Source organism: Camelus dromedarius, chromosome 24, assembly GCF_036321535.1.
Source record: "Camelus dromedarius isolate mCamDro1 chromosome 24, mCamDro1.pat, whole genome shotgun sequence".
Taxonomy (NCBI): domain Eukaryota; kingdom Metazoa; phylum Chordata; class Mammalia; order Artiodactyla; family Camelidae; genus Camelus; species Camelus dromedarius.
Genome location: NC_087459.1, coordinates 14,346,515 through 14,361,528, shown reverse-complemented (window position 1 = coordinate 14,361,528; position 15,014 = coordinate 14,346,515). Strand labels below are relative to the sequence as shown.

Below are 15,014 nucleotides of genomic sequence, written 5' to 3'. Positions count from 1 at the left end.
TCTTGATAAGGAATATAGTTCATTTTCTTGACTTTTTTTTTTTCCTTTACAAGATTTTGTGGAGGTTTTTTTTTTTTTTTTTTTTTTGCCTATGGTCTCTTTTAAAGAGTAGATCAATGCTTGTGCAAAGGGACAGACCTTCCTGGTGGCCTCTGAGTTCGTCTCAGCCTCAGGGCTGCTGGCTGCCCCACCAGCTGCACACAATTGTATGCAGGCCCAGAGTGGGAGGACCCTCAAGAGAAGCTAGAGATCAGTTGCAATCTTCCAGTTTTAAAATGTGGGCAATCAATTCATTTGTTACAATTTGACAGGAGTCAGACAAACACACTGATGGGCCTCCAACAGCCCAGAGACACGTGTGTGTAATTCTGCCTGGGCTGTGACAGCCCTCCCTTCTTCCACTATGTTCCCTTCAGTTTAACACCTAAGCTAGACCTTGACCTTCCTCTGCGTGAAACATGCCAGGGGTTCCCATCTTGCTTTGAGTAGCAGCGAAATTCTAGATTCCCCATGACGTTGCCCCAATCTTCTCTCTGACCTCTGTCTCGTACTACTGTCCCCTCACTTACTCTGTTCCAGACACACTGAGCCCTGTTTTCCTGGAACACACCAGGCATGTCCCCACCTCAGGGCTCAAAGCCCGCTCTGCCCTCAGCCTGGACACACTCCCTGCCTGAGCGGCTCATTCCTTCACCGTCTTGCATTCTTCTCGGGAAGGACGTTCTTGGCTACTCTCATTAAAATTCCAACTCTCCAAAGGGAACCCTCCTACGCTGTTGGTGCAAATACAAATTGGTGCAGCCACTATGGAAAACAGTATGGAGATTCTTTAAAACCCTAAAAACAGAATTACCATATGATTCAGCAACCCCACTCCTCGCCATACATCCAGAAAAGACGAAAGCTTCAATTCGAAAAGATACATGCACCCCAGTGTTCATAGCAGCACTATTTACAACAGCCAAGACATGGAAGTAACCTAAGTGTCCATTGACAGATGAATGGATAAAGAAGATGTGGTGTATAGATATACAATGAAATACTACTCAGCCATAAAAGAATGAAATAATGCCATTTGCAGCAACACGGATGGACCTAGAGATTATCATACTAAGTGAAGTAAGTCAGACAGAGAAAGACAAATATATAGTATCATTTATATGTGGAATTTAAAAAGTAGTACAAACTGATTTACCAAACACAAACATAAAACACAAACATAAAAAAACAAACTTACAGTTACCAAAGGGGAAGTGGTGGGAGGGAGAAATTGGGAATATGGGATTAACATATGCACACAACTATATATAAAATAGCTAAACAACAAGGATTTACTATAGAACACTGGGAACTATACTTAATATCTTGCAATAAACCATAATGAAAAAGAATTGAAAAAAGAACATAGATATATACATATATGTGTATAACTGAATCACCTGAATCTAACACAATGTTATAAATTAACTATACTTCAATAAGAAAAATTTTCAACTCTCCCCTGCTTCTACTCTCTGCTTTGTTTTCCTTTTATTAATTTTTAAAATTTATTTTTTTTAATTGAAGTACAGTCAATTACAGTGTGTCAGTTTCTGGGGTACAGCACAGTGTCCCAGTCATGCGTATACACACATATATTCGTTTTCGTACATTTTTCTGATGTACCAGTTTACTAATTGACTTTGTTGTCTGTCTCCGCTACTTGAATGGCAGCAGCTTGTGGTCAGGGATTTCGGTCTTTTCAGTGTGTTCTCTAACAGAGCTAGGAAAACTGTACTCAAGACATCTCTATTGAATGAGTGAATGAATGAACCAACACACACGTGACTCTCAGGCCTGGCGTGGAGCCCGTGGAGAGAGAGCTCACGGAGACAGTGCGTGAGCTCTCCACAGAGGCAGGAAGCCATCTCTGGACAGGAGGCAAGCTGCTTCTGCCTCTGGCCTCCCAGCTGGGACAGGGAAGGTGGGAGGGAGGGGACTGCAGAGCAGGCTGGCCTGGGGCCGGGGCCGCCTTACCTGATGGGGTAGTCGGCTGCGCTGAGGTTGATGAAGAAGTCCCAGGGCCAGTCGGTCATCTCCAGGAGGTCCCGCATGCTCTGCAGGTACGTGGACAGGAGGCTGGCACCCCCCCAGATGGTGGCCATCCTCCAGGGGGTGACACGGACATTGCTGTACTGCCTGGCGAACTGGAGCACTTGCCGGTGCAGATAATCAGAGCGCTTGTCCCAGGAGAGAAAGGGTGACATTCAGCAACCCAGAAAACACCCAGACAAGTCCTTTCCCCTTGCCCCCACTCTGTCCCTTCCCGTCTAGGGAACACGGCTGCTGAACTTGGCCAAGTAACCGGTTCAGGCCTGGGGTGTCTCTCTGCATCGCTATTCGAATCTTTGTTTTTTTTTAAGTATTACTTTATAGCTATATGAAATGCAGAGTCCCCGGCCCCGCCTCTGAGCTCCTGGTTCACTTGGTATAGGCTGGTACCTGGGAGCCTGCATTTGTATACAAGACGGATGCACATGGTCTGAGGATGACACGCTAAGAAATATGGCTGACTCTAAACCTGATGAGCATTTCGAGGGGTGGAATGTCTCCATTACCCTCTCACAGGCCCGCAGACTTTTTGGATCAGCATCCTCTTTACTTTCTTGACTAAAGACATAGTCACGTCACATCAACAGACCGACAGAAGCCTCTCGGACAAGATGGCTCGGGGTCAGCAAGCCTGCTGCAGGTTTTTTGTAAATAAAGTTTTATTGGAACATAGTCACACACATTCATTTATGTGTGTATATATATATATATATATATGGCGACTTTACTTACTCAAGCCAGAGCTGAGTAGCCATGACAAGAGTGTATGGCCCACAAAGTCTAAAATACTTACTCTCTGGCCTCTTACGGAAAAAGTGAGCCCTGGGTGAGCTATCCTCACAGAGTGGCAGGCACCGAACTGGACAGTGTGACAGTGAGGAAAAGAGGTACAAATGACAATATTTATGGAGAAAGCCTCAAGTCCCAGCTGGGAACTTTGAAATCAACACACACACACATCACTTCAAGACCAGATGCTCTGAGGGGAGGCACCTGTTCAGCCTGCAAGGCTTCCCTGCAAGGGAGGCCAGCTTGGAGGGGGCAGACAGACCCTCAGAGAAAGGCCAGCGTGGGGCGACCTGACCAGGGCGGTCCTCACCTTGTCCACGTGGATGTAGTAGAAGTGGTCCTTGTGGTAGATGGCCTTGAACATGCGCTGCAGCTGCCGGGAGGCGCGGCCGTGGACCACCAGGACGAAGGCGATTCTCACCGGGTTGGCTAGCATGTACTCCACCGAGTCCTCGTCCCACTGAACATTCTTGTTGGCTTTGCCTGGGGAAACCAGAGAGACCACAGAGGTGGGGTGAGCTCGGCTATCCTTGGGGAGGGGTGGTATTTCTCTGATGTTTCTTCCTGGGGACTGTTTGAGGGGCACAGTAGTCACATTGGGCCCTGAAACCTCATTCAACTTAACCAGGCATGTCCTGGACCCTTACACTGTCCTGGTACAGCAGGAGTTGGGGACCCTGAAGAGCTTAAGACACGGTTTCCATCCCCAGTGAGCTTCAAAAAAACTGATGGAGACATGGACACACATGAAACTTACTGACCAAGGCAGGAGGAGATGAGAGATGTGAGAGATGTATCTCTGAGCCACAGAGGAAGGAGCAGTTAATTTCAAGTTGGGAAACATAAGATACATGTGCTGTTCCTGCCTGCACAGAATCCATTCTCCCTTCCCCTTCTGACAGCATCCGTTTAAAAAAAAAACTGCTGTAAGAACAGATAACAAGACCTACCCTTTTAACACTTTCTAAGCGTACAGGATAGTGCTGTGGATTAATAAGCACAATGTTGTACAGCAGATCTTTAGAGCTTACCCACCTTGCATAGCGGGAAAGTTACCATCCAATATTTTGGACTGGATGTCCTCCACTGCCAGTCTGTGTGGAAGGGGAGGGCCTCTCTCTATTGTCAGTTTCAGGGGTGGTCACAGAGCTCAGGCTCGGCCAATCAGGACACTGTCTGTCCCTGGCCGCAGTAGGTATGGTTCAGACCTAACCAAGCTCTTCAGCCAAGAAGGCAGAACTCCAGACTTTTGTTGGGAGCTACTAGATGAGAGAGGTTCGGAATCTATGAAACTGGAAGATTCTCAGAGCTCTCTGGTCCCCCCACGGAGAGGAAAGCCACAGAGGAAAAAAGCCTTGCTGGGTGATGGAGCAAGTCCAGATCCTCACGACCTCGCCCGAGCTCCTGGATCAGCCCGGGTGGAGATTAGTGACCGTCACAGTTTATTTTTCTTTGTAAGCCCTGATTCTACACCAGATGCTCCTGGATAAATGGTTCCAGACATCTTTTAAGGTGGCTTTTATCCCAGCCTCAAAGACTCCTTTTCCCCTTCTGTCCCCTGCAAACGCTCCAGAAGCAAGGTTTCGGGGAGAAACACGGCTTACTGGTTCAGTTCATTACAATCCCAACTAGAAATCTCCTGGCTTTCTTGGGGTGGATTTCCTTTGGGGCTAACCTGATTTCTTGTGGGGTTCTAGGTTTAGGAAGCCCAGAATATTGTCAGGGTGGCAGCTGCAGGGGTCCCCGGACAGCAACAGGGAAAGCTGAGAATCAGGACTGCTTAGCCTGGAGGTCCAGAGACTGGGAGCCTGTCAGCTGTCATCAGGAAGCTGGAGGGCTGCCAAATGAGCGAGCCTCCTTCGTGCTGTCCCAGGGGACAGAAGGAGAAGAACATGGGTTATGCTCACGTCACACGGCACAGCCTTCACAGCCGGCGGCATCCGCCTCCAGCAGATACGACCACAGACTGCTGTGCCCTGATCACCCCTACTATCTGCCTCGCCCCCCTGGCCTTGTTCTTTACCTTGAGCAAGCTCTCTTCTGCCTGGGGACCTTTGCACTGGCTCTTCCTGCTACCTGGGGCATCCTCTACCTAGATCTTTGCATAGCTACATCTTCTTGTCATTAGTTGACACGAAATAAGGCCACCTGCCCCTCAACCAGCCACATCACTTCCACGTCGATCTACTTCAATTTTCTGCATAGCATTTAACAGCATCTGAAATTGTTTACTTGTTTATTGCCTGAACACCCCACCAGAAGATAAACTCCAGAAGATGAGGGACTATTTCAGAATGTTTCTCACTGAATACCCAACACTATCACAATATCTGGCACACATCTGGGCTTTGGTGAAAACAGAAGTTATGGGAGGGTACGTTCTGGCTCGGTACCATAACAATGACAATACCGCTTACTGAGCACTGAGCAGCCCTTACCATTAATTACTTCATTTAATCCTCGTAACACCCCTGCAAGGTAGTGCTTTTAGCTTCATTTTGCAATTGAGGAAATCACAGCTTAGAGAGGCCAAGGGATTTATTTGTTTAAGGTCACAACTGCTTTAATTAAGCTGAGATTCAAACCCAGGTCTGTTTCCAAAGCCTATGCCCTTAACCACTAATACATACTACATTACCATACCAGAATTTGGAAGTTGATAACAACTCTGCTTAGTTGATGAAGCACCTTGCAAGTTAGTTATCGTAGGTAGACTCGCATGCACTGTTAGAGGCACTGCAGGGAGGATTCCTGTATCCTCTGGGAGGCTGTCTCTAGGTGGCCAATAAGGTTACATTTTTTCATTCATCCATCCATCCATCCATAACCAACTATCCATCCAAATTCAACCACCCATCCAGCAAACCATTCAACTACCTACCTAGCAAAGCATTCAGTGGCCTATCATCCAAAAAAAACAACCATCCATCCATTCATCCATCCCCTCAGCCATTATCCTCAAAGCAAATCATCCATGTGTCCATTCTTCCAACCAACCATCACCTCACTGATCCATGCAATATTAAGTTAGCCTCTACTACACAGCCAAGTACTATGCTCGGTACTGGAAAAATAAAATTTGGGGGGGGGGGGAACCATTGCCTCTGAGTTGCTCTCAGCCAACTGGGAAAAACAGAAGACGAACTCAATTGCATTAGGATAGAAGTGTGCTCTTGGAGGGTGAGGAAGGAGTGAAAAATCTGCCTGCCAGGGATTGAAGGGACCTTAGAGAATTTAGCCGAAAGCTTCTGAGCCCATTTCGCCACGCGCTTTTCTGATGGGTCCTGATGTCTTTGGCTCCTTGGCTGTTCAATCAGTAGCTGCGAGCCTGGAGGTAATTATCATCTTGCTTCTGGCTGAAGGCAGACTGGGCAGCAACCAGAGTGTTATTCTAACCAACCTCTAATCTTCTCTCCAAACCAATCACAAATACACTGGGCTTTCCTGGTGATCACAGGTGAGAGCTGTGCCTGGAAGGATCATGTCCCTTTAAATACTCACACAACAACCCATCCATCCATAACAATCCATCCCCGAGTCCTTAAAACCTCCTACTTGTCAGTCCTGGACAAAGCCTGCAGCACAAAGGCATATGGGACACGAGCCTTTTCTCACAAGTGGATTATGAATGAATTAGGAACGTATGAATCCAAAGTAAAAAGATAGTAACATAAGAGAAAAACTTACATTCTTTTTCCCACGACTGCAGCCCAGGGGCAGCGTACTGGTCTCTGCCAGGCTGGCTATACCCTCTCTGTCTCCTTTGGAGACTCTTTATCAAACAAAGAGAGGACTTTTAAAAACAATGGCTATGTGTGCCACTTTTTTCTACCAGGATTTCACTGGGTGATTTTGCAAAGGTCTAAATATGGTCCAGACACTGTATGTTATAGGAAGTCCACTCTGGAGGGCTCCTGCTGGCACTCTGATAATACTGCTCACCCTTGGCCCAAGGTCTCTGGGTGACAATGGTCTGGAGTTCCTAGCAAGTGAAGCTTATGGGACCTTTGGGGACAGCCCTTGTTCTCCAGCCATGGATGTCACTTGCCATGTTGCTAAATGACTGAGTGGATGAATGAAGGCATTCTGGAGACTGGCTGCTCTGGTCCAGAGGAGCTGACGTCATCTGAGTGCCTGCTGTGCACCAGCACTGTGCTAGGGGCTCTGTGTGGGTCATTACTTGGCTCTGGGAGGAATGCACGGTCATGGTCGACGCTCAGAGAGGTCAGTGCGTTTCCCCAGGATCACACAGTGAGTGAGGACAGAGGCAGAAATAAAAACCCAAATTCAGCCCTGCGACTTCCACCTGCCCTCTGCTGCACTGGAGAGCTGGAGATAAGGGGCAGTGAACACCACTGGTCTCTAAAGGGACTTGGGTGTTGATGTTGAGAAAAGCTTTTTGTAACGTCTCTAGGGTTTTAGAAAGCAGGGCAGATTCACAGACAGACAGACACAGACATGGACAGTTCACTTCAAGGAGAAGGGGGAGGAAGGAGCACTGGGAAATCAAACACTGTCACTCCAGCTGCAGAGCCTCCCGGACGTACATCGTATAAAGTCATCCTTGGGTCAGACAGTCGGTCTAGGGAGCAGCAAAGTGAAGAGGGAATAAAAACCCAAGAGTTCTTCTGGAGCACAGCTATTCTGAGGATAAGGGTGGGTGGGAAGACAAAAATATCCACAGAAAGGAGACTGAGGGAGAGATGGAGATGGGGGTGAGAGGCAGAGAGAGAGAGAGAGAACAAACAGGGATGCAGAGAGGCCACACACATACTGAGAGAAAAGCAGAGAGACCTGCAGACAGACAGGAGGACCTCCCGCTCCCTGACCTATGCAGGGAGAAACACACAGAGAGACTGACACAGAAACGCAGAGGAAGTCAAAGACACACAGATATAAATAGAGACAATACATATAACCAGACACATACAGCATGTCAGGAGAGACAGGGCAAGTGGGGAGCCGCACTGGAAAGGCTGGACCCCCTCGACCGCAGAACTTTGCAGCTGTCCTTAAAAACAAAGGCCAACAAAAACTCCAGACTCAGAACCAGAATCTCCTCCAGGCCTGAGACACTGCCTGGCCCCTTCCCCTCTCCGGGGTCTACCTCCATCCCTCATACACCTGCCCTCCCCTCTCCCCCAACCAGCCCCGTCCACCCGTGAGCCCAGCGATGCAGGAAGAAGATTAAGCCCAGCGGGCTAAGGGCTTTGCCTGGGGACCCAGCAAAGGTGGCGGGACATTCTCCAGCTGGCTCCAGAACCACAGTGGCAACGCTCCCCATGGCGGCACACAGTAGGGCCCTGATGTGTTTTCCCGAAGGAACAAGAGAATGAATGAGCGAGTTTTCTGCCCAAGTTGCAGCAGGGAGTGGGTGTGGCTGAGCCGCACGGTGCCCTCTGCCCGCTGCCAATAACCAGCTTTCTATTTTCGCTCCACACCCCTGGCTCCTGCATTGACCTTTCCGGCAAGCTGCTCTGACACAAGGAGGCTGGAGAGGACAACAAACCACCCCGGCCACCGCTTCCGGGACTGCGGTCCTGAGAAGCACACGGCCTCCTACACCGGGATCTTCAGTGGGCTGTGGCGAGGTTCCCAGCACGGGCAGGAACTGGGGAAGTGGGCTCTCCCCGACCCTGCCGGGGGAAGTGGGGGCTGGCACGGCTCGGCCAGGGAGGATGTGGCAACAAGTGTCACAGCGTTCAATACACATGCCCCTTGACCCAGTAACTCCGCTCCTAAGAATCTATCCTGGGGGAAGGAGAAGGCAAACATGCAGGTCTCCATGGATAGGCTGCTCTTTGTTCATTTAGTCACTCATTCAGCATCTCCTCTAGTCCTGTCAGTGGACACAACACAGTCCTTTCCCCAGTGCTGCCTAGGCTAGTGGGGTAGAAAGTCAGTATGAAAAAGTAAGCAAATAGCCAATACAGCTGCAAATAGTGATAAAGGGGATGAAGAAAAAAATTTAAGCGTGTTAAGGGATAGGATGTTTTGGCTATGGTGGCCAGACGCAGGCTGATGTGAAGTGGATCCACTTGGACAAGCTCTGAGTGAACTGAGGGAGTGAGCCATGCAATTATCAGGGATGGAGGAGGATTCTGGGTAGCTGGCATAGCAAATGCAAATGTCCTGGGGCCTCCATTTCAATAGTGTTTATAATGGTCCAAAATGGGAATCGACCCAAGGGTCTTAGTAATACTCGTTGATTCAGAACACCGTCTATAATATATCAAGCCAAAGAGAAGTCCTGCCATGCAATCTATGACAATTTAAAAGACATGCACCCAAATATTAACAGAGGGTCAGATGGTGGCATGACAGTTTTCATTTCTTCTTTATACTTTCCTGTGTTGTCTGCGTTTTGTAAGACAAATTAGTTTCATAATAAAATACAACAATAAAGGGGATGCTTATTGATAATTCTAATACCAGTTGTTTATTGAGTGCCTATTGTGTGTTAAGCAATTTCTGGGCATGACTTTTTTTCTTTTTTACTTCTATCCAAACCTCTGCAAGAAAGAGTTGTTGTCTTCCTATTATACGACTGAGGCAGCTGCAGCTCAGAGAAGTCCCAGCTCGGAGGTGGCTGAGTCTGAACAGGGCTAGTCTGAGATGCCAGAGCCCTGTCAGGACCGCTATGCTTGGTCAACTGTCCCCATCTCCCAAAGAGGAAACTGTTCCTAGAAGAAGCATGTCAGTTGACTTTTTCTCAGCTTGCAGGACAGATAACAATGACACGTGGTCAGAGCTATGTGTGTCTTGTGTCTTTACAGGCTGAAACCCAACACTGCCCAGCTCCTAAAAATAAGGCTATGAATTCATCACACAAAACAGAACATAAGTGGAAGAGTCAGAGTGATTAGAGGCAGCAGGAGAAGATGACTTCAGACAAATGTTGAAAAGCTGGGGTTGTGGGAAGAATATCAATATATTCTGGCCATGCAGGTGCAGAGGCCAAGGATGGGGACTCAGAGAGAGCTCTGCCAAGGAGCTGGCTAGGCCACCCTGGGCCTGTTACTCAAGTTGTGTATTTCTCTTTATCATCATGGCTCAAATAAGGATTATGCCAACCTTGGGCTCCAAAGAGATGGTGAAGATAAAGGTACTTTGTAAGGGTCAATGTGTTGTACAAATGTCGTGGTGTTGGTGATGATCATGCTTGTGGCACCTTGTAGGAATATGACTGGGGAGGAGAAAGCAGGTGCAGGGGTTAAGAGCGTGATCTTGGATCGGTTAAGCCACCTTTCCAAGCCTCAGTTTTCTCACCTGTAAAATGGGTATGTCAGCCTCACAGAGTCTGCCTCACGTGGACGTTCATGTCCATTACTGAGCACAGGCCTGGCGTGTAGTAACCGCTCAGTAGAGAGATGGTAAGTCTCATCACTATCAGTGTTACTGTCATCATTTCTATTTGGCTGTTCATCCTCAATGATCAGGATCAAGTCTGGTTTAACCAGAGGGCTGGCCCGGTTGGTTCTGGCGTTCCACCTCCAGGCCGCACAGGTTCCCAGAGCTGTGTCTACACTGGCGCCTACTGCATGCAAATAAACATCCACACCCAGAATTAACCTCTCCAGCGCTCGCCTCAGATCACAATGAATAGCAAATGCGAAACGAAGGAGCTTCTTGACCAGAATAGTTATTCCACCAACAAAGCCCTATTTATACGCTGAAAGGGCCTCCTTCGGCTGCTGCCAGGGGATCTTTCTGACTTGGTTCCAGATAAGAAGGGTGGCTGGGTCTTGGAAAGGGAAATGGTGGAGACGAGGTGTGTGCAAATGGGGCTTGGGTCAGGAGTGCGCCCCGCTCCCTGCGGCCAGGGAGGAGTGGGCTCTGCGTCTCAGAACTGGGTCGTGCTCTGGCTCATCACCGCAGGGCTTCGGAAAGACACTTCTCTGATCCTCTATAGAGGAGTTAGTCATATGGTAGTTCTAGTTTTGACCTTTTGAGGATCCTCCACACTGTTTTCCATTGCGGCTACAACACGTTGTGTTCCCACGTGGATAAACGCAGAGGGCACGGTGCTGAGTGAAACAAATCAGCCACAGAAAGACAAATACTGCGTGATTCTGCTCGTAGGACCCTAATATCTAACACGGTCTGATTCATAGAATCGAAAGGTGATGGCCAGGGGCTGAGGGGTCAGGGAGATGGGCACAAAGTTACAGGCAGGCCAGGTGAACGAGCTCTAGACATTTGTGTACAACGTCACGTCCACAGCCGACAGGACTGGACTGTGCACTTAAAAGTGCGTTAAGAGGGTGGACCTTGTGCCAAGTGTTCTTACCAAAATACAACAAAATTTTTGAAAAATAAAGAGGGATGAGCAATCCATTCCTGACCTCACTGGGCAGCACGGTGACTCATGTTTGTGGATGAGACACGGTTTCAGACTGGCAGCAAGCCCACTGCAGGGAGCGGGACTCAGGTCATTGGAGGAGAAGGTCTGACAGGATCTAGGTTCTTTGCCAGACTTGGGCCAAGAGGCCTTTTTCCCACTGGGGAATTTCAGTTCAGAGTTCTGGTGATCAGAACCTGAGAGAAGCCCCTCCTCTCAGGGGGTTGAGAAAAGGTGGTACTGGGCGGCATACCGAGGCCCACAACAAGTCTGGGTCCAAATCCTGCTTCTGCTGTGAACCAGCTGTGGGGCCCAGGGCAAGCCATTTCCTTTTCCTGGTCCCACAGACTTCAGAACAATAATGATGTCTAGGGCATCCTCAGCCCTAAGCACCAGGCATGCATGATTTCATCACTTAATTTTCCCAAGGTCTAAGGAGGTGGTACCATGATTATAACCCCCATCTCACCACGGAGGATTCTGAGGCTAAGAGGTACCAGGTAACTAATGACAAGTTACCCTCTCTGGCGAGTGCCAGCACGGAGACAAACACTCGGGTCACCAGACTCCAAAACCATGTTCTATTCTGCCAGATCAGGAGATAACATTTCTGTGGTCTGGGATGCTAACCTGATTGTGGAGTTCATCACTGTATAGAAAACTGCCCTCCTTTGAGAGAGGGTTGGTTTGTGGTCCTCCCTCCTTCCCTCCCTCCCTTCCGTTTTCAGCTTTATGGATGTGTAATTGACATATAAAACTTAAGCTACTTAAAGTGTACACTGCGGTGATTTGAGATCCATGCACACTGTGAAGTGATTCCTCCGCGTCTAGTTAATCAACTTACCCACCACTTATTTATTTGCTTGTTTATTTATTTTGGGGGTGAGAACCCTTAAGCTCTACTCTCCTGGCAACTTCTAGTCATACAATATCAGGTACCAACTATCGTCACTATGTCATCCATTAGGTCCTTAGGCCTTCTTCATCTTATTGCTGACAGCTTGTATCCTTTGCCACCCTCTCTACCTTTCCCCTAATCTCTGGCGATCTTTTTCCACTCTCTGTTTCTAAAAGTTTAACTTTTTTTTTTTTAAGAGTCTACCTATTAGTGATGTCATGCAGGGTTTGTCTTTCTCTGTCTGGCTTATGTCACTTATCATAATGCCCTCAAGTTCCACCCATTTCCTTCTTTCTTGCGGCTGGATAATACCCGCTGTATACACGCACTACGTCAGGGTGGCTTTCTTGATGGCTGTCAGGTCCCCACGAGCCAAGGCAGAGGTTTTATGTCTCTTGGCATGCCGTCCCTCCACCCTGGCTCCAGGGAGGGGCCCTCGGTGAGTAAATGAATCGAACTGATGGATTAAGCCAGACAGCTCCATCCACGTTCAGGGCCCAGGAGGCTGAGGTGGAAAACTCAGGCCCGAGCTGTGGCACAGGACGGTCTCCACTCACCCAGTGAGCTGGCTGGGGGGTGGGTCCCCGCTCCTCCTTACACAGGAGCCCCAGGCCTCCTTGGGAGGAGCCAGGCAAGTGCCCGGTCACCTCTCTGACATCAGGACTGCTGCTGTGAACTCAGTGCCGTCACGGTCACCACCAACCTGGCCCGATGAGCCGTGAGGGGAGCTCTTCAGCAGGGATGGAAGAGTCGAGAGAGGGGGAGCTGAGACGACAAGTTCCAAGGATAAAGCTGGCCAGGCCAGCACCACTTCGGGGCTCAGGAGAAACAACCCTTTCTCTGCAAAGCCATCCCTGACCCCCTTCCCTATCTCTTCCTGCCCCTCGGCCCCTCCCAGGCCTTCCAAGCATCCTGCATTTCTTTTTTCTTTAAATTGTGGTAAAATACACATGACATAAAATTTACCATCTTAATCATTTTTGAGCATACAGTTCAGTAGTGTGAACTACATTCACATTGTTGTGCAACCATCACCACCATCCACCTCCAGAACCTGTTCATCTTGCAAAACGGAAACTCTATATCCATTAAACAATAACTCCCCATTCCCCAACCCCAGCCCAGGAGGCTACCGTTCTACTTCTTGTCTCTATGAATCTGAATACGCTGGAGACCTCATGAAAGTGGTATCACATAATACGTGTTCTTTTTGCAAGTGGTTCCTTTCATATACCAGAATGTTAAAGCATGTGGCAGAATTTCCTTCCTTTTTAAGGCTGAATAATATTCCATGGTATGGATAGACCACATTTTGTGTATCCATTCACCTGTCAGGGGAAGGCTGAATTACTTCCACCTTTTGGCTCTTGTGAATAAAGCTGCTATGAACATGGGTGTTTAGATACCTCTTGGAGACCCTGCTTTCAATTCTTTTGGGTCTACACCCAGAAGTGGAGTCACTGGATCATATGGTAACTCTACTTTGATTTACTTATTTTTTTGAGGACTCCATCCTGCACTACTGAACACAGCCATCCCGTGTAGGGCCCAGCCTGGGTCTGCATCCTGAACCCACCACTTATCACAGGCCTCTTGGCCGCTATGTGCCTCTGTTTTCTCATCTGTCAATGAGTCCTCATCTCTGAGGGATGCTGTGAGGACTAAAAGCTGTAACTCAGGCAAAATCTGGTCATACAGCTCACAGGGGGAAGCCAGCTGTTAAGCCCAAGTGGGGTGATCCTGGAGCCCTTGCCCAACTCACTGGAACTTCTAATGGTTCACACGGCTTGGGGGAGGGGCAGAACCTGACCTTGAGGACTTCAGAGCTGCTGTTCTTTCCAACGGAAGATTTACACGGCTCACACACGGGACATCAAACGGCACTAAGCAGAGTGGGACAGTGGTCCCCTTTTCAGTTCTCATCTAGCCCTTCTGATTAGCCAGCCCAGCAAGGGAGTCTCAGGTCAATCGGACTCGTCAACACACTCTCTTCCTGAACCTCCTCCTCCCACAAGGGGAGGCCTGCCCACAGGACCGGCGCCTCTGGCAGGCAAGAGAGGTAACCGCGAGCACTGAAGACTACAGTCGTGATTTCACCGGCTCCTTGACATGGCTCCTGTCTCTATGGCAAGAGAGAGCCAGGTTTCCACCTATGGCAGAGATGTAAAATGACTTCCAAAATGACTTCAGTAAAAATGCAAGTGAGTCTACTGCACTGAAAGCATCATGAGAATAACAGGGCAGGTGGAAGGTGGATATGGCAAAACTGTAGGTGGGAGATGCGTGAAGGAAACTCTTGGGGAATGTTAATTAGACGCCATAAGCTGGCTTCCCAACAAGCAGGTGCTGAGTTTATTAAACAAAGGAGGGCAAGAGAAGGCCAGGCACAGACTGATGCCCAGGCAGTCCCGTATTTCGTGGAAGGACTTGCAGGTCAGATAATATTTGCTTTCCAGGCTTCCAGGGCTCAGAATGGTTTTGTTGGGAATTTTCTGGGGTGCTTCTGGGAGACCATCTTCCAGCTACACAGAGAAAGATAGAGGCAGGGGTCTGCTGAGAAACATTGCCCATTTGATTTGCACTCCAATTTGTTGAGCATTTAATAAAGTTTTTTGCACAAACTTTTTACCTCTCATAGCAATGCTGCATATAGAAATGATCTCCATTTATGGATAACCGTCTCAAGCTCAGAGAGGGTAAGGAACTTGCCCAAGGTCACGGAGCCAGGAAATGGAGAAGAGATGAAAAAAACCAAAAGATCTGACTTTATATACCATGCTCCACGACCAGACTTTGCCTGGCAAGAATCTGGGCATCCCTGTCTCCACTCAGGCTCCCACTGCTAAGCTCGCCTGGACCCAAAGCATCAGATTCCCCGAATGGCTTTGAAACCAC

General features: G+C 48.6%; 1 protein-coding gene across 3 annotated transcripts in view; it reads right to left on the bottom strand.

Annotated features, from left to right (window-relative positions):
• XYLT1 (xylosyltransferase 1) overlaps positions 1 to 15,014 on the bottom strand; it is a 292,323-nt gene that overhangs the window by 78,216 nt on the left and 199,093 nt on the right. For all 3 annotated transcript variants that reach the window (XM_064478475.1, XM_064478477.1, XM_064478476.1), the window contains 2 exons: positions 3,191 to 3,363; positions 2,017 to 2,219 (listed from right to left, as the gene is read on the bottom strand). In XM_064478475.1, the coding sequence (XP_064334545.1) occupies positions 2,017 to 2,219; positions 3,191 to 3,363 (376 nt within the window). The remainder of the gene's footprint in view (positions 1 to 2,016; positions 2,220 to 3,190; positions 3,364 to 15,014) is intronic.